This window comes from Aquarana catesbeiana, linkage group LG06 (genome assembly GCF_042186555.1).
Source record: "Aquarana catesbeiana isolate 2022-GZ linkage group LG06, ASM4218655v1, whole genome shotgun sequence".
NCBI classification, from domain to species: domain Eukaryota; kingdom Metazoa; phylum Chordata; class Amphibia; order Anura; family Ranidae; genus Aquarana; species Aquarana catesbeiana.
The window spans coordinates 302678659-302698711 of NC_133329.1; the positions used below are offsets into that span (position 1 = coordinate 302678659).

Below are 20053 nucleotides of genomic sequence, written 5' to 3' on the forward strand. Positions count from 1 at the left end.
CTGTGTTTGTTTACAGGGCGCCACTTATCACTTCTCATTTTTTTTTATGTGTCCTTGGGTTGCACTTGCATTGATATTAATCAATGCAAGTTCAATGCAAACTAATGCAGGGCAACAGCCATGATGTGAATGGGCTCTTACGGTCATGCATATCCTCTTTCTTCAATAGTTAAATAAATTGCAGATAGGGAGCTTCAACAATCTGAATATATATTCCAGGTCAGTAACTTGGAAAGTTATAGGCTGGGTTCACACATATGCGAACTGGATGCGGCTTACACCGCATCCAATTCGCAGAACATTTAAAAATATGTTCTTTTCAATGGGTCTGGTTCACATATGTACATTGCATCCGCACTCCGCGTTGCACAAAAAACATGTGCGTTTTCTAGGCAGTGCGGTGCGAATTGCAGGTACATAATCTTCAATGGGAATGCATCTGATTCGCAAATGTGTTCTGTTGTGAACAGGAATTCTCTCCCCCTCCTCCTACACCTCCCCCTCTCCCTGGTCAGCTGATCCGCAGCTACAACGGAGAGGAACCGCTAAATGAATAATTTTTATCTTTGCAGGGAAACCGGAGCTGCAATTTGCACCGGCTAGTGTAAATCAGCATATCAGCCAAGCAAGTTAAGGTTTTATAATGATGTTACAAACTTAGTCCTGTGTTTCTTTAAAGAGCCATTTGTTTAGGCATTCAAATAAACTACTCCCACACAAATTTTTTTATCAATTAATACAGCTATTAATAAATGAACAAACATGATTTTTTTTTGTAGTGCAAGTAATGTAAGGACCTGATTTTGATACCAAATCTCCTCTACAGTAGAACTCTGCCTTGGAGATGGATACTAGCAGCCAATAAAGGGTGCTGCACTGCAAGTGTACCGATAGGGAACATGTTAGCAGGGGGAGAAAGAAGAGGGATGACTTCATCAGTCTGTTGCTGCTCTTTTCTACTGCAGTCACAGGCTGAGGGCAGGAGGTTGCCAAACTACGACAACTATTGCTTAAAGTTTACCTTCACCCAATTAAAAATTCCATCTGACTACCCTACCCCTCCAATTTATTTACGTTCCCGAGTTTTGCATTCTCGCCTAGGTGAGAATGATGTAGCCTCCCTGTTGCTTCCTGGGACGTACACGTCACGCATCCTAGGAAGCAGTTTTACAGAGGGTCGCATGTGCAGATACGCCACAGGGATTCAGAACCTAGTACAGAACTGCAGCACATCTATACACACGCAGGGGTTTCCCGCACAGACACTGCAAGTATTAAAGTGGTGTTCCGGCCGGAATGATACTTTTTTTAAATAAAAATACCCCTATAATACACAAGCTTAATGTATTCTAGTAAAGTTAGTCTGTAAACTAGGGTCTGTTTTGTTAGTTTATAGCAGTAGTTTGTTATTTTATAAACTTACAGCAGGAGTGGCCATCTTAAGTGTGGGCATCTGAAGCCAGACTGTATTTCTTCCTGGATCTCATCCTTGCAGATCTCGCACCTGCTCAGTGCATCACAAGCAGTGTAATAGGCTTCAGGTCAGGTTTCCATAGCAACAGCAGTTTCAGAGGAAGTTGCCGCCCCTTCCCAGAAGGCATTGCAAACAGGAAATGATGCGATGGACCGTGGCCAGGGAGGAGGAAGTGAAAAATGAATACAGCAGATATACAGTAGGTGCTGAGAAAAAAAAATATCCAATTTGTTTACAGTGCACAGTTTAGTGAGGGATGCTGAAGAGTTGTAAAAGTGGGTGGAACTCCACTTTAAGGTTCCAGATATCAACACTGTGTGCACAAGTCCAGGAAATCCTGCAGGCCTCCGCCGGTCCCTACAGACCTGGCAGGGGCTTGTGACACATCTGCTTATGCGCAAAACTTTCAAGGATGGTTGTGCAGACAAGGAGAGGCAGAGAAAAAATAATGGGGACTGATTTCCCCTGTAGAAAAAATTCAGGTCACCAAGCCAGCTGTACACATTTCAGGACTGGATGTATGGCAATACAAATCCTCTGGTATGTAAAACAGCTCCAGTATATGTATGTTTGAAGTGCACGTTTAGCTGTTTTTGAAGTTTAGTTTGAACAGAATATCTAATAATTCGGAAAACTTTACATTTCTGGGGTCAGTGTACCTCATGCTACTAGCTCCAAGAAAGTAATCAACCATTTTCCCTTCTAGTCCTTTCCCACTAATCAACTTTTTCTATGCCTTTGCCCTTAAAAGCACAAGAAAAAAAAAAAAAAGGAGATAAGTTCACTTTTTAGAAAAAAAATAAATAAATAATAATTCACTTTTTTGCAGGTAAAACAAATAAAAAAATAAAATTATTATTTTTTTTTTTTTTTGTTAAGCCTGTAAAAGCATTGCACCACGATTAACAGATCGCTGGTGCCATGCAGGTCTCCTGCAGATCTGTCTGGTGTATCTGTGTGCCTGCAAATCCTGTACGGGCAACAGATACACTGACAGGAAGAATCAATAAACTACCACGGCACTCCACAGTGCCGTGGTAGCTCATTGAGAACTACAAGCCGACAGCTGCAAAGGATGTTGAGCCTTGTAGTTCATTCACACACACAGAGCTCTGTGAATGATGCATTCGTGTGGGCACGTCGGGCAGCTGCTTCAGCATAGGGAACATGTTACACCTTAAAAAAATGGGTGGAACATGTAACATGTTCTCAAAGCTGAACTTAACCTTTAAATCCTATGGAACTCTTCACACCAGTGTGCTGCTAGTGCGGTGAGTTTTAAAAAGTCTTAAATGCTGCATCTTTGGTGCCTGGTTTTCAAAAACACACCTCTCCCACTGAAGTCAATGGAAAACGCAAAAAAACAAGGTTCGGTTGCTTTTTTTTTGGTGTGCTTTTTGAGTTCACAGGTGCAAGCTGAGAGTCAGAAAGCACTTCAAAAACATATGTGAAAAAAAGCATACATGTTCAGTATACTCTTTCAGCCTTCAGCTAGAGTATCTCTCCTGCATTATGGGTGATAACTATTCTATTAGAATGCTGAGAAAACTGTATCAATATTAGGCTGATTAAATGAGCTGTAAAGGTGGAGAGTTTAGCTGCCTGTGGAGCATGGAAGCGATGATGCTCAGCTGCAGATCGGTAAACAATTGTGCACATATGTCACCATCCTGCATCTCCTCTGGGCACTGTCACTCTTGGGACATAAAACTCCAAGGAACATCTGAAATAAAAGGAGAGAGGAAGGACGGTTCGCCTCCTAACAACAATTCTCTGCATGTAAATGCCAGAACACTTTTCAATATTTTTCCTTTTTCAAGAGCAGCCCCAAGCAAAAACCCTTAACTAAACTGCTAACCAAGAAACACAGTACAAGTCCTGCAAAGATCAGAAAATCCAACTAAATGTAGTTTTAGCTTTAGACTGTTAAAAAAAAAAAAGTTTTAGCTTAGTGCACATCAATCAACTGGAGCCAGTATTGGCAAGCTTTTATATTACTTCTGGGACGGCCTGCAGCTCCCCGTCATATGAGCCTCTCTGGATATGGGGGGGGGGGGGGTGCGCCACCAAAGTACACAATAACCAGCGTTCTCATAAGCTGAATGAAGCTGCCAAAATTATTTGAATATTTTGGGCCCCCTAGAGGCGCATGGCGGAGATGGCCATTGATTTGTAACAGGATACAAATCTGGCCCTATGGATTCTGGCTGTGGCTGTTCATTAAGAGCTTGCTTCTCCTTCAGCAAGAATCTCAGAATTTCTGAGGAGGCTCCTTTTAAAGCCTAAAGCTGGCCATACATGGCTCAGTTTTTTTTTTTGTTTAGCCAGGGGGCTGAATGAAAAAAAAAAAAAAAAAAAAAAAAACACTGAACAGGTTCCCCCATTGACACATTTGAGGTAGATGGGGGAATCCTCCCCACTGCGCTAATGTATTCTGACACTGGGGGGACTCCTCCCGCTGTCAGAATACACAGATGAGCACTGCAGTCATTGCCTGCAGTGCTGACTGAGCAGCCTTTACCCAGCTGGGCAGTTGAACAGATGTCGATCGGTAGAATTACTTTTGTTCTGCATTGGCCACACATACTGTATATCGAAATTCAGCTGGTCGATGCACAACTGGCAGAATTTCGAGCCATCTATGGCCACGTTAAGGCTCCATTCACACTTGTCGGATTCCAAGGTTGCACGACTTTAGAGTGCAACTTTGAATGGGTGCAACTTGGATGTGACTTGTTGTCCCTCTGCAAAGTCGGACACACTGTTCCATGTAAAACATTCAGGTACAACTTTCATGTAACTTTTGAGGGCAAGGTCCAGGCCTAGGGTGGCACTTTGCGGGCCACACCAGGCACTTGAGAGCCATGCTGTAACCGCACCACCAGAGGTAGCCTCACTGTACCCGCACCACCAGAGAAGGAGCCACGCTGTACCCGCACCACCAGAGAGGGAGCCACGCTGTACCCGCACCACCAGAGAGGGAGCCACGCTGTACCCGCACCACCAGAGAAGAAGCCATGCTGTACCCGCACCACCAGAGAGGGAGCCACGCTGTACCCGCACCACCAGAGAGGGAGAAAGACGGAGCCACTGCCAGGGTACAGACGTACTACACTACTGACTAGAGTCGGCCTGGGCAACCCAGAGTGAGCGAATGTCCAGCCATAGGGATCACTGTTGCGGTTTCGTTAGGTCTGGTAGGAGGGCCTGTTGGCCATTATCCATTACATTTCCTAGGGACTGAGCCATTAGAAGTGCCTAACCTGCTATCCTCTAGGCCTTATTGACCGCCACAACAGTCCTCTCTGGCCTCTTCCTGTGAAGTCCCTCTCTGGCCTCTTCCCACGGCGTCCCTCTGTCCTTCTCCCATGGCATCCCCGTCTTCTTCCCACGAAGATGACAGGGCGGGTCTTATAAAGGAAGGGGTGGGTTATATTTAAATTAGGGGGTGTGCAAGTTTAGTCAGGCCTAGGGCAGCACAAAACCTAAATATACCACTGGATTAACATTGAAGTCTATGGTCCTCAAGTTGCATGAAAGTTGGACCAAAGCAGTGCATGAACTATTCTGAAGTCGCTACAACTAAGTTGCACATATGTGAATGGTTATTATTGGAACAATGGGGTATGATTTGTCATCCCAAAGTGATGTCCAAAGTTGCATGACAAGTCCAAGTGTGAATGGAGAAGTATGGCCAAAGCTTTTTTGGCTATACTTCTCCTATGGATCAGAGAACCGTTTGTTCTGCTCTCCGGTGACCTTTTTTTAAGCCAACAACGGACTAAATCCCAGTGTCGGCTGACGTCACTCAGCCAGGTCTAGGCTCTGGATCCGCCAAGAAGCTGGACCAGCACCTGGTTCAGCCTCTCAGCAGTTTGCTGAGAGCTTAAATCAGCCCTTCCCACCCCTTCTACAGCCCAGTACTCCAGTGAGCGCTGGAGGGGAGAGTTGAGAGCCGCTAAATGACCCTTCATTTTTCAGTGTGGAGGGAGAGAACTGAGCGACCAGCGGTGTTTGATCACTCAGTTCTCACGGCAGAGCCGGCGGAGGACAGATGCAGCAGCTAATCGATGCTGCAATCACCTAGGCAAGTATAAATGTTATTTTTTTTAAATCCCAAACTTCTCTTTTAACTTTAAAGTCAGCACCGGGAACGGTACTTACTTTGAATGAGAGCTATCCCTTGTGCTGGTGGCATTCCTCAAAAGTGCTGACTATGCCCACTCTTTTCACCCACTCCTCTGTTCATGGTAGCTGTACTTTAGCTTCCATCAACAAAAAGAACTCTATGATTGGAGGATGAGCAGATGAATAAAAAAAGGTTCACCTCCTCCATTCATAGAATGCTGATTGCTGGCAGCTATAGTACAGCTTCTATGAATGGAAAGATGGCGGGAATGGCGTGCATGGTTAACACTTTGAAGAGTGCCTATGATAGGTACAGCAGCTGTATTAACCCCCTGGTAACACTGGAAGATTACCACTGAGGAGACACAGTGCCTTGAATAAGTATTCATGCTCCTTGAAAATTTTCCTCATGTTACAATCAAAAACGTAAATTAAGTGGAAGGAAAATGATTTTCAAAATGTTTTACAAATAAATATCTGAAAAGTGTGGCGTGTATTTGTATTCAGCCCCTTGAGTCAATACTTTGTAGAACCACCTTTCGCTGTAATTACAGCTGCAATTCTTTTTGGGTATGTCTCTACCAGCTTTGCACATCTAGAGTGACATTGTTGCCCATTCTTCTTTGCAAAATAGCTCAAGCTCTGTCAGATTGGATGGAGAGCATCTGAACAGAAATTTTCAAGTCTTGCCACAGAGATTTAGGTCTGGAATGTGATTGGGCCATTCTAACACATGAATATGCTTTGATTTAAACCATTCCACTGTAGTTCTGGCTGTATGTTTAGGGTCATTGTCCTGCTGGAAGGGGAACCTCCACCCCAGACTCAAGTCTTTTGCAGACTAACAGGTTTTCTTATAAGATTGCCCTGTATTTGGCTCCATCCATTTTCCCATCAACTCTGACTAGCTTCCCTGACGACGAAAAGCAGCCCTACATGATGCTGCCACCACCATGTTTCATGGTGGGGATGGTGTGTTCAGGGTGATGTGCAGTGTTAGTTTTCAGCCACACAGTGTTTTGCTTTTAGGTCAAAAAGTTAAATTTTGGTCTCAGCTGGCCAGAGCACCTTCTTTCACATGTTTGCTGTCGCCCCCACATGGCTTCTCAATGGCTTTCTTTCAACAATGGCTTTCTTCTTGCCACTCTTCCAAAAAGGCCAGATTTGTGGAGCGCTCAACTAATAGTTGTCCTGTGGATAGATTCTCCCACCTGAGCTGTGGGTCTCTGCAGTTCCCCCAGAGTTACCTTGGGCCTCTTGGCTGCTTCTCTGATTAATGCTCTCCTTGCCCAGCCTGTCAGTTTAGGTAGACGGCCATGTCTTGGCAGGATTGCAGTTGTGCCATGCTCTTTCCATTTTCGGATGATGGATTGAACAGTGTTTCACTGTGTTCACTGGTGTTCAAAGCTTGGGGTATTTTTTTTTTTATAACCTAACCCCCGCTTTAAACTTCTCCACAACTTTATCCCTGACCTGTCTGATGTGTTCCTTAGCCTTTATGATGCCGTTTATTGACTTAGGTTCCCTAACAAACCTCTGAGGGCTTCACAGAACAGCTGTATTTATACTAATTGTGTAATCAGTTCCCTGAACAGCAAAATGAGGGGCTAACCGTGTGTGATTAAAGAGAACCTGCTGGCAGGAGGGGAGAGCAAAGTATACAGAGGGATGATCTCACCAGTCTGCTGTTCCTTCACTGTTCAATCAGCAGGCTGGGGTGTGTTTTTTGACCAAGAGTTGGGACCATGGAGGTCCAGGGCCAAACTTCTATGTCTGGAAGTGGTCCAGGGAGCATAAAGAAGGCTGCACAAAATTACAAATCCTTTACCATCAAGTAAAGGATATCTGTATCTGCTAATCCTGCCTTGAAGGTCTTTGTTCAGGCACTCCATTTTTAGGGGGGGGGGGGGGGGGCAACACTCTGGTGATCATTTACTAAAACTGGAGAGTGCAAAATCTGGTGCAGCTCTGCATAGAAACCAGCTTCCAGGATTTTTTTTATCAAAGCTTAACCTTTTCCTGTCCGTGCGATAGCCAAATGACGGCTACAGCGCAGACCTACAATGCCGGGAGGCTGTCAATGGAAGTCCTCCCCTTTGCACACTCCCTGTGGGTTGCACACCATGATCACAGAGTCAATGAGGCTGGGGGGATCACAGATCAGAGTAAGGGGCCGATCCCGACCCCTTACCACATGATCAGAGGTCAGCCAATGACAGCTGATCACATGATGTAAACAGAAGCTCAGTAATAATTTTTTTTTCTCCTCACGCAGACAGCGTGAGGAAAAAAAAAAAAAGCCGATCACCGGCTTCTGTTGAAGGGACATCGGTCCCGAAGAGGAAGAGGCATAGCTGTCTCATCTGTGCCAACTGGTGCCACCTGCCAATGCCATCAATCGGTGCCCACCAGTGAATATCAGTGCCACCAGTGATGCCAATCAGTGCCTCATCAGTGTCATGTAGCAGTGCTGCCTATCAGTGCCCATTACTGCCACCCATCAGTGCCACCTATCAATGCCCTTCAGTGCCACCTCTCAGTGCCCACCAGTGCTGCTTTATCAGTTCCCATCAGTGCAGCCTCATCAGCATACAACAACATTGTTTTCAAAGTTTTTTAACAAAAAATAAAAAACCCAGGAGGTGATCAAATACCACCAAAAGAAAGCTCTATTTGTGGGGGAAAAAAAACTATAAAAATTTCATGTGGGTACAGTGTTACATGACTGCGCAATTGTCATTCAGTGAGAGCTCTGAAAGTTGAAAATTGGTCTGGGCAGGAGGGGGGTTTAAGTGCCCAGTAAGCAAGTGGTTAATGGAACAAGCTGACGTTAAAAGCTGATTGCCTAATCTGGTGCAGATGTGCACGGTGTCCAATCTCCAGTTTTAGTTTCATCAATCCCTCGGTCTCCCAATTTCGTTCCTATGTTGTCACATGGGCTTCTGATTGAAACTTTAACTGGCTGTTTCAATACACAATGCACAGGCATGATCTGACGTTGTCACCAACAGAGAACACAGCAGCAGCACCACTAAGAAGTATTTTATTTTAGAAAACAGCAAATGTTTATGACACTTAATGCTTTAGCAAGCCAAATATCATTCAGTTAGGGTTTACATCTATTTTATTATCTACAAATAAATGGGGGAAAAAAAATCCTCTTTAAAAAGTAGCGTTAGCAAACATGGATCAAGTTTCCAAATCGATCGAAGAAGTAGAGAGAAGTCAGCATCAAGTCCTTGAATTCTACTTAGCAAGTTGCTCCTATTGATCTGCGCTGGACTGGCAGTGGTGAGAATGGGTGGTGCGTTGAAAGAGAAAAATAAATAAATAAAAAGCCAAACACCATGAAATCCACCCGGATATGACCTTGGAATTGTTTAAGAGAAAATGTGGAAAGACAAGAAACCTGTTCTGTAGGAAGAAAAGACAGGTGGGAGGGAGAAAAAAAAAAAAGTTTTATTTGACAGGTTTTGGCCAGAGGCCAGATTAACCGGGAGTAGCAGGGAAGGTGCGGAGGGGACAGGCGAAAGGTTTGTTTAGGAATGGTGTGAATGGGACGGGTAGCGCGATTTCAAGTCAAACACAAGTGGCTATTAACTCTTACACTCCTGCAGCTCCAGACATTATATGTCGCATAATCTGGCCCTTTTCCAAGACAAGGAGAACGAATACTTTTTTTTACAAAGTGACATTGCCGTTTAACAGTACAGATTCAAACATAAAAAAATAAATTAAAAAAAAAAAAAAAAAAAAAACCACACTGTTCCTTTCAGGCTACATTTACAAAAACTAGCAATTTAAAATGGTGCAAAATAATTGATTAAGGCCAATGCATATTGTATTGGCAGGAATCTTCCGATTCCTGCTGTGATTGGCCAGGTGTGGTAATAATATCATAATGACAAGTTGCTGGCAGCCATAGCTAATCGCGGCTGTTTGTACAGCCGGCGAAAAAAACGCGCCCTGATAGCTGCTGGATGCACACAAAGGGGGTTATTTACGAAAGACAAATCCACTTTGCACTACAAGTGCAAACAAGTGCAAAGTGCTCTTGAAATTGCAAAATGTGCAGTCGCTGTAAATCTGGGGGAAGGATCTAAAATGAGGGGGAAGCTCTGCTGATTTTATTATCCAATCATGTGCAAGCTAAAATGCTGTTTATTTTCCTTGCATGTCCTCCTTGGATCTACAGCGACTGCACTTCCAAGTGCACTTTGCACTTATAGTGCAAAGTGGATTTGCCTTTAGTAAATAACCCCCAAAATGTTCATAGCAGGTAATCAATGGCTGGGCAAACAGCCATGAACAGCTGCAGCCACCGGCGACCTGTCAGAAGATTCTCGTTGCTGCAATTTGCACCAGTCTAAACTGCTGGTGTGAATGTAGCCTTAGTTACATACTCCCAGAGTAATCAGCTGAAGCTGCAGTAGGCGTAGTGCTTTGCCGTTCATAATGCACTGCAATGTTTATGAAGTTTTTTTGTTTTGTTTTTTTTAACTTTGTTGAAAATTAACAAAAAAAATCCATTTCAACTCTATGCATGACAGTGTTGCAGCGTGCTGCCGAGCGTTGTAAACCATTGCGTTGCATAAAATTGCAGACATGATGCATTTATGTAAACAGGGGATCTAAGGGTAAGCAACCCCAGCACTTCAGCTGTTTTGGAAGTAAAAGTTCCATGAGGCATCGCAAGACTGACAACCACAGGCATGACTCCTAGAGGCAGGATGGGATTTGTAGTTTCACCACAGCTGGAGTGCCGAGACTGCCTATCTAGTGTGAACAAGCCCTTAAAGTACATGTAAATGCAAATGACTAAAATATCATATGATCCTGTTATGTAATTAGTACATAGCATTATAATTTATACTTTTTTTTTATTTTAAAATCTGCAACTCTCATTAAAATAATCGCTCCCCACCCATTTGTGACACTGTTTCTGCCTTTGTGATTAGCCGATCAGGCCTGAGCACTGCATCTTTTTAGGCTGAATTCACACCTATGCATTTATTAGTGCTTTTTGCATTTTGCAGATTTGCACTACAGAACGTGTTCCATAGGAAACCATGTAAAATGAACTGTAGTGCAAATCAGCAAAATGCACTAAAAATGCATAGGTGTGAATCCAGCCTCAGGAAGGCAGAAGGTCACACGTTCACCTATCCTGGGAAGTACCAAATATTTCCAAGGAATGGGATGGAGTTAGGAGCAGAGGGGGATCTAGACAAACAAGCTTGAGGGAAAAAGAGCAGATAAGAACGTTCCACGTGAAATATAAAGGAATAAATAGGTTCAGTCCAGCAGATATAGGTTTGCACTGAGCTTGGGGCACTGTTTACATAACTTACACAATCTCAGCACAAAGTAGGCATGAAGGAACCCTGTTGAGTCAACCTCCAATGAATAAGTTGGGGGCATTGAGTGCTGTGTACAATGGAAGATGGACATGGCTGGGCCAATTTTAGCCTGACCATGTCTAGGCTATAATGTGCTGTCTACATTGTTGGGAGGTACGAAAATATTGACAATACAGTCAGTCTTTTCTAACTTCACAGTACAGTATAGGTTCTAGAAAGACTATTTGACAGTGGGTGAATGTGTTTTCACGCTGCAGCTCCAGAAAGCTAATGATGTCAGTCTGGTGTACACATACTACAGAAAACAAAGCTGTGAATCACACAGAAGGGCCGGGTTCACAGTATAGGTCCGGGGCGTTTCTGTACAGCGGTTTAGGTGCGATTCAGGTCCAAATTTTTGCCTGAATTCAGAGAAGCCTGCATCAGATTCACATATATATGTGAACCCAGCCTTAGAGTTTTTTTCTTGATGCATTGAGTGTGGCATACAAAGTAGGAAAACATTATCAGTTTTGAGGAAATAAATGAAGACACCTGTAGGACGTGATTGAGAATGGCCTCCTCAAGCTTAAAGTGATTGTAAACCTCAGCAATGAAATATGAACACAGTATATCCATCTAGAGTGTGTACTTGTCTCAATTAAGAATGCTAAGTGGCATTTGAAGCTTTCTTTCTCTGCTATCAGTAGGAATTACTGCTCTCTTGACATGTATAAATAAATAAGTGGTCCATGTACTAAAATTGGTGTTAAGTTATTCACTTTGAGGTCATCACAGAGGACAAGGCACACTTTACGTCTGAAAGAAAAAAAGATTTAATCTCCAAATACAGAAAGGCTTCTTCACAGTAAGAGCTGTGAAAATGTGTAATAAACTTCCTCAAAAGCTGGTTTTGGCTTTAAAAATGTCTTGGATTCTTTCCGTAGATGGTAAAGTTGATCCAGGGAATATCCGATTGCCTCATGGGGGGGATCAGGAAGGAATGTTTTCCCCTGCTGGAGCAAATTGGATCATGCTTCATTGGGGATTTTGCCTTCCTCTGGATTAACTGTAGGTTTAAGATTGTGTATATAGGATTCTATAATTTTTGTTTCCCTTCTCTTGGTTTAACTGGATGGATGTGTGTGTGTGTGTGTGTGTGTGTGTGTGTGTGTGTCTTTTTTTCAACCAGACACAACTTCTGACAAGTTTTCCTGACATCAAGTGAAAAAAAGGTGTGACGGGAGGGATCTGCAGCTGATTGACAGCCCCAGTGCTGTTCCTGTGAGCTGTGTGAAAGAGGGGTCCCTTCCCTCCAATCAGCTCTTCTCACTGAGCTCTGCAGGTTGCATGACTTTTATGCATGTCATGGTTTGCCCATAGCCAACATCACTCTGAATGTACTTGGTACCTTAGTAGACCAACTATGTAGTTTAGTTATTTGTGCGTTTTGCACATTTAGGCAGAGGCACAGTAGTCTATTGACTATGGAAATGGACATTAGGGAAAAGGCAGGAGAGGCCTACCAGGTCAAGAAAATCATCAGAGTGTCCTGAAATGTCTAATCAGGGCCTTTATAAAAGACAAAATCAATGGCTAACTTCAAAAAACTAATTTCTAGTGTGCTACATGAGATTGGTTAACCAAGTCTAAATGGGCCATGTTTATGATCTCAGTTATGAAAAAAAAAAATTCCAGGAGGGCAGGTTTGTCTCTGGCCTGCTGGTGGATATCAGCTGTTGGAAGACATCAAACTTAAGAAATATGCTTTTGTGCTCCCAGAGCTTCCACCTTATTACCACCAGGCCTAGAAGGCAACAGCAAAAACTGCTTCATGAAACAAAAGCTCAGGCATGGGATGTGTCACTGCTCCTTTGCTGTCAAGATGAAAGCCTTTTTTGGATGCTGATCTTACCCGAGATGTCCATCAATATGGACATAACTGCTTGAAGGTAATGGGAGAAATTGTTTCTCAGCCTTCCAGCAAGCAAGTCAGTTTTCCTCTCCTCTAAGGTTATGTTTCTCCTTTTGCCCACCCCCCCCTCCTGTGCTACCCCACCCAATGTCAATTAAAGAACCAAGAAACTACCATTAAGGTCAAAAAGAGTCAAAGTCAGTTATCTGATAGGGCTGCTACTTCAATTACCTCTAGGCTTAGTGCAGTGTTGGGCTAGCTCAGCGTGACCTGGCATCATATTAACTCGCTCACAGACAGTAAAGAAACCCTATAAGACTTTGGAAAATCAAGTAAAATAACACTGTATGTGAATTGGACAGGACATTTTTAACAAAAAGTTATTTGCTTCCTTTCTAACTTGCAGTTTAGTTCTGATGCAGTATCATAATAAAACAAAAACTAACCTAATGTATAATACAGAAAATTCCAAAAGTAATAATAGTTCCAGAATGACGTACAAAGATCTTTGGTATGCCACCTTAATAAAAAAAAAAAAAAGTAATTTACTTTGTTTCATTGGTCAAAGTTCTCTTAATCTTTATTATGGGGATGACAGAGCCAGCAGCAATGATTCAATTATACCTGTAGTTTTTACCAAAGGCAATTATAGGAAAAGAGATGAATACAGTCAGACACACAGATGGCTTTAAAGAAGTATATTTAATAGCACTGACAACTGTAAACTGCAGCCCTAATGATTGTGCTGCTGGAAGGGGTTAGAGAAAAACTTTTTAAAAAATATAAAATAAATTAAAAAATTATATATATATATATATATATATATATATATATATACACACACACACACATAATAAATATATATATATATATATATATATATATATATATATATATATATATATATATATAAAATATTTCTCCAAAAGTGATGAATTTGGATTTTATTTTTTTATAAAATAAAGCTAGTTCTCCCAGTCTCTTCCCCCATCCAGATCTTGTCCCGAAGACACTTGTTTTTACAACTTTGAAATGCTTCCACTTTAATTGCCCAGCTTTGAGCGAATGTTTGTCGGCTTACAAATCCTATGTACAGTAAAATGCTACCGTTCAAGGTACATCAATGGTTAACTACAGCTCAGTCTTATAAAGGATCAAAGACATCCAATATGATTTAATTGGAACAATTTAAACTAGATTACTGGTGATTTAATACAAGCACAGTAAAGATAGCATGCTTAACATCGCACTTGATTTTTGTGCAATGAGCCTGTTCTGAATTTGTTAAGTAAAGGGTATAAACATACCAACCTAATTTTGTTCTTAAGGGAAACCACAAAACAATATAAAAATTTACCTTAGTTACATTCCATTTAAAAATAGTCTTGTGCATATGTAAAGCATTTACAGTGCCTTGCAAAAGTATTCACCCACCTTGGCTTTTTAGATATTTTGTTACAGTACAGCCTTTAGTTCAATGTTTTTTTTAATCTGAATTATATGTGATGGCTCAGAACAAAATAGTCTAAGTTGGTGAAGTAAAATTTGAAAAATATATACATAAAACTATTTTTCAGAAATAAAAAAAACCTGATAATTGGCATGTGCGTATGTATTCACCCCGCACATGGCCGCACACCAAAACTCATGGACTGGGCAAGGAGGGCATTAAATCAGACAGGCAGCACAGAGACTTAAGGTAACCCTGGAGGAGCTGTAAAGTTCCACAGCAGAGAATGAAGTATCTGTACATAGGATGACAATAAGCCATACGCTCCAAAGAGTTGGGTTTTATGGCAGAGTGGCCAGAAGAAAGCCATTACTTTCAGCAAAAAACAAAATGGCACCATTATGAGTTTGCGAAAAGGCATGTGGGAGACTCCCTATATGTATGGAGAAAGGTGCTCTGGTCTGATGAGACTAAAATTGAACTTTTTGGCTATCAAAGAAAACGCTATGTCTGGCGCAAACCCAACACATCACCCAAAGAACACCATCCCCACAGTGAAACATGGTGGTGGCAGCATCATGCCGTGGGGATGTTTTTCAGCAGTCAGGACTGGGAAACTGGTCAGAGTTGAGGGAAAGATGGATGGTGCTAAATACAGGGATATTCTTGAGCAAAACCTGTACCGCTGTGTGTGTGTGATTTGAGGGTAGGACGGGGGTTCACCTTCCAGTAGTACAATGACCCCAAGCACACTGCTAAAGCAACACTTGAGTGGTTTAAGGGGAAACATGTAAATGTGTAGGAATGGCCTAGTCAAAGCCCAGACCTCAATCCAATAGAAAATTGGTGGTCAGACTTAAAAGATTGCTGTTCACAAGTGCAAAACATCCAACTTCTAGGAGCTGGAGCAGTTTTGCAAGGAGGAATGGGCAAAAATCCCAGTGGTAAGAAGTGGCAAGCTCAGAGACTTATCCAAAGTGACTTGGAGCTGTGATAGCCGCAAAAGGTGGCGCTACAAAAGTATTGACTTGAGGGGGTTGAATAGTTATGCACATTGACTTTTTCTGTTATTTTGTCCTATTTGTTGTTTGCTTCACAATAAAAAAAAAATCTTCAAAGTTGTGGTCATGTTCTGTTAATTAAATGATGCAAATCCTTTTTGTCATGTTGGCGCTGTTTGAATGGTCTCCCCCATCTTTAATAGCACTGGTATAAAACATAAAATTTTTCTATGGGTAAGTACCTTTTTTGTAGGTCCACTCTTCAGCCTAGGTCATTTGCCCAGGCGAAAGACGTAGGATCCTCTAATGCCCTTGATACCTGGGATATTTTCATTGGCACAAGATTCAGGGGGAAAGCTGGAGAAGGTCTGGAAGTCAGCTGAAGAAGGGATGGAGGGCAGAGAGGGGCAGAGAGAGGTAAAGAAGGTTAGAGACCATTACCGCACACACGTAGTGCTGTGTCACTGTGCATGCGTAAGGTCCCCTCTGCCGTACCATGTAAGCGAGAGACATGAGACTCCAGCATGTGACATCACAAGGGGCGGAGTCCCAGTGATGTCACTGGATGGCCACGCCCCATGGCTATATAGAAAATGGCAGACAGACATCGGAGATAACACAAAAGCGAGAGCCAGCGTCGGAAGAGGACTGGGTCAGCGGCAGAGAAGACAGCAGCGGAGGGAGATGACCAGAGGAAGAACACCTCCCCAGAGGGAGAAGACACGTTGGAGCTATGACGGGGACATTCTTCATTTTTAATAAAGCATTTGTCAAAAACCGTGTCTTTATTTACACTACACTGCTTTTTTTGGGGGGTGAATGGGTAGGTGTACAATGAATCCCATACTCATTCACATGGGGGGGGGGGGGATCTGGGGGCCCCCCTTGTTAAAGCCCTATGCCATTTTTTTTCCCTTTTTCATTTTGGCGTGTGGATCCTCAGAGCACAATTCGCATGCGACAAGTCAGAGTAGTTAAGATGATGATCTGACCTGGATGCAACTTACATTCAAATCAATGGGCTGAAATAGTGCCCAAGTCGGACCAAAGTAGTGAAGGAACCTTTTTCAAAAGTCAGACCAACACAAGTCACCAGTTAAGCTGGCTCTCATAGGGAACCACTAATTTTCACATGTCATCCTACTTGTGCACTGGAAGTCAAAACGTATGTCAGACCAGTGTGAACTGGCCCTTTAAGAGGAACTTCAGTCTTCCAAAAAAAAAAAAAGTCAGCAGCCAGAAATACTTTAGCTACCGATTTTAAATAAAAAGAGACAAGCTGTCCTCACCCAAGCAAGCTCTTCACCGGTCTTCTGGTCCCCTGGCACCGCCATCTTGGATGTCGGAAGCCGGCTGCGACTTCATGTTGTTTCACAGATGGCTTCCCACTGCACTTTCAGAGTGGTCCAGCACTCTCCTGCAACATGATGTGTCCCAGGAGAATGCGGGCGGGGGTTGCAAACTGTTAGAAATAGGTACCTACTGCCTGAAAGGAAAAAAAATTCCCTGTAATGAGAGCGGAGGGAGGGAGGAGGATGAGAGGAACTTATGCTTTAAAACGAATACAGCTTAAACCGGGGTTCCACTCAAATTTTTAACTTATTCTTACCCCCTTCAGTTAATTGCATAGATGTTCAAATGCTGCACAAAATTTTTTTCTATCGCTGTAATTACCTTTATATTGTACTTTATTGTGGCACTTCCTGTCTCTCCTCCCATGGGAGTAAGCGTGTTTATTGCCTTTCCCCGGTGCTGCACTGTGTCCTGGGAGCTTAGTGTCAGGCTTCCCAAGATTCAGTGCGGGAAACAATGATCATGCTCGTGAACAAGCTGTGAATGAACAGCATTCACCGCATCAAGGGAAGAGATTGGTCGCCGGACTCCCGCTTTAATCTATAATACCAGTCTTAACCTCCCAAAAGCAATATTTTAATCACAGACAGTCAGGTGGGATGAGTCAGCATCTGTTTGTTTACAGGTCTTGCATACTCCCAACAGCAAGATCTTCCAACTATGTCCCTGTCAACCTGAGCGCTAGGTGTTCCCGCCCATCTTTGTATGTCTCAGTATCTCCTGCTGCAATTTCCAGAACATAAAACCAACTAAACTGGGACCATGGGACCTGTCGTGATGGTCACAACCAGTGTACAGATCCAGGAAAATCAATCCTAGATCTTTCACCAATAGAGTTCTCATGAGATGGAAGAAGCTTTGATGTACCTCAACTCTCCAACCTCTACCAAAAAAAAAAAAAAATTAAATATGGGTGGGCTGATAGTTTATAATAAAAGGTAAACAAATTTTACCCAGGAGTGAAATAGAGTCAGGGGTGTACACAAGCTTATCACCTCAAGTTAGCATAAGTGCATGAGCTGGCACAAGGGAGGTTGTTTATCCCTTGTGACATCAATAAAGTTAAAAAAAAAAAAAAAAAATTTACACTGTAAAATGCAAATGCACATATAGGTCCTGTATGCATATGTAAAAGGTGATCACAGAACACATGTGAGGTATCACCATGAATCTCATGAACCTCAGAGCAAGAGCAATAATTCTAGGGCCAGATCTTCCGTGTAGCTCTAAACTGGTAACCTGTAAAAAGGCTTTTTAAGTGTTGCCTTTGGAGACTTGGAAGGTACTGTAGTTTATCGCTGTTCCATGGGCATACACAGTTTTAAAGTGTGACATGTTGGGTACCCATTTACTTAGTGTAACATCATCTTTTATAGTTTATCAAAAAAATACAAAGATCAGCTTAAAAATATATAACATTTAGAGGTTCAAAGTAATTTTCTAGCAAAAAATTTAAAAAATGCAGTTTACATGTATGTATGTGTGAGAAAAGTCATAAATGGCCCAGTGTTGAAGTGGTTAAAAAAGTACTAAATATAAAACAAAAAATGAAAAATCATGTGAGATTTTATTTTATACTATTCTTAAAGTTTTCATAGGAAATGGTTTGAGTATATCCAATTACTTTTTGGTAATTGCCACGTTAGGTTGCGAAGACAAAACCAAGAGCTGGTTATTTTCTTCTAGTGGATTGCAGAATCAAAGTCTGGTATATTTGGAATTATTGATGCCCATTGTATCATCTTTATTCCAAATATCTTCTGGGACACAAAAAAGGGCAAGGGTTAGAATTTCAATCTAGCATGTAGAGAGAGATTTTAACCCTTCTTTGGTTTTTGCAAATGTAAAATATATTGTCAATATTTAGTCTACAAAACAGACATTTAACTAATAAAAAAAGAAAAAAAAAAAAAAAAGGAGGAACCAGTAAACAACCACTGAAATGGACAACAAAAGCTTTATCTGGTCTTGGTTTCATATTCTGTGAGCAATATGCAATAACATACTTTATATAACCTCCTATGGCAAACCAATTACCCTTGTGTCTGTAATACAGTCAGCTTGTACACTAGACTAAAAAATCTGCATACTGAAATATAGCGCTTGTATCAGCACTGGAAATGTTATACTAAATATTTTATCTATATTCTACTGGATAAAAACACAAAAAAAAAATGATTTGGTAATCATCACTACAATCGGCCCTTTTCAGTTCTTGTAACTCTTATCTTCACCCACTCTACTTCTTATCTTAAAAACTTTGGCTTCCAACCTTCCTCCTATGTTTTGTAACAGTTAAGGCAACTGTGGGAACCATTATGTGTCAATTTTATGGTAAAAAAATACCACAATATTCAAAGATTAAACAGGTTTTGTCATTTCGGTTTTTACCTTAGAATTTTTTTTTTTTTCTTATAAAAAGTAGAGAGAACGTCAAAAAGACATCTTACCGAAACAAGTACAAACTACACCAAGAAAATTAGACTCTGTCTGGTTGCAGTATGACTTATCCTGGCAGTTAAAAGTAAATATACTGTGTATGGAAAAACAATGCAATGATATTATTTAGTGTATTTCATTTAACATGTCTTAGTTTATAATTTTTCCAAGCTGTCCAGCAAAAAAGCGACAAGGGCAAGGATTTAAAAAAAAAACATAACACTGCTAGAACAGTTGCCCCAACAAGTTTTGTAGAGGGCCCATTTATACCCTTGCATTTTAAACAGACAACACATTTACTGTACACGCTAGCTATTTATTTTAATGTGGTGGGATTGCATGTATGCTTGCATCAACCTGTGTTGTTGAAATTGGTGCTTGTGAGTTTAAAGCGTGTCATTGTATATTAAGGAGCCCACAGAAGTCATATAACGTGTTTTCACGAATGTTACATGCGTTATTTTAAAAGGTAACATACTGTATGTTTTAGAATGGCGCTCACTATGGTGATAGGAAACCTTACAAAGGATTATGGTAATTTCAAGCATCTAATGATTAAACATTAAAACTTTAAACAGACTTTTGGTTTGATCCATGTTTTTATACTTTTTTAAAATTTAAATTAAAAATGTTTCCATAATTGTACTTTTTTAAAATATTTCTTTTTCACCTTTTCGTATTCTTTTGTTCCATCTCAGTGCTGCCGATCTTCTACAGCCACTTCCTGTCCACGTGCGCTCACTCCGGGAAGTTACACATCTTTTCACAAGACTGACTTCCTGATCATGCCTGAGCAATATTGGTTGGCGTGGCCATTTGAAATTTCTATCAGGAGTGACTGTGACAGGATGACAACACAGGAACACAATTTAGAAACAGCTGTCACCCCATAACGGGAGAGGTCTAAACAAGGACCATCATGGCAGGATCAACAGGGATTATTTTAATGAAAAA

The 20053-nt window shown here is 41.7% G+C and overlaps 1 protein-coding gene across 11 annotated transcripts in view; it reads right to left on the minus strand.

Annotated features, from left to right (window-relative positions):
* IKZF2 (IKAROS family zinc finger 2) overlaps positions 1–20053 on the minus strand; it is a 138068-nt gene that overhangs the window by 57872 nt on the left and 60143 nt on the right. For 8 of the 11 annotated variants that reach the window (XM_073633566.1, XM_073633567.1, XM_073633561.1 and 5 more), the window contains one exon: positions 19770–19937. The exons of the other annotated variants lie outside the window; for them this stretch is intronic. In XM_073633566.1, the coding sequence (XP_073489667.1) occupies positions 19770–19937 (168 nt within the window). The remainder of the gene's footprint in view (positions 1–19769; positions 19938–20053) is intronic. 11 annotated transcript variants of the gene reach the window in all.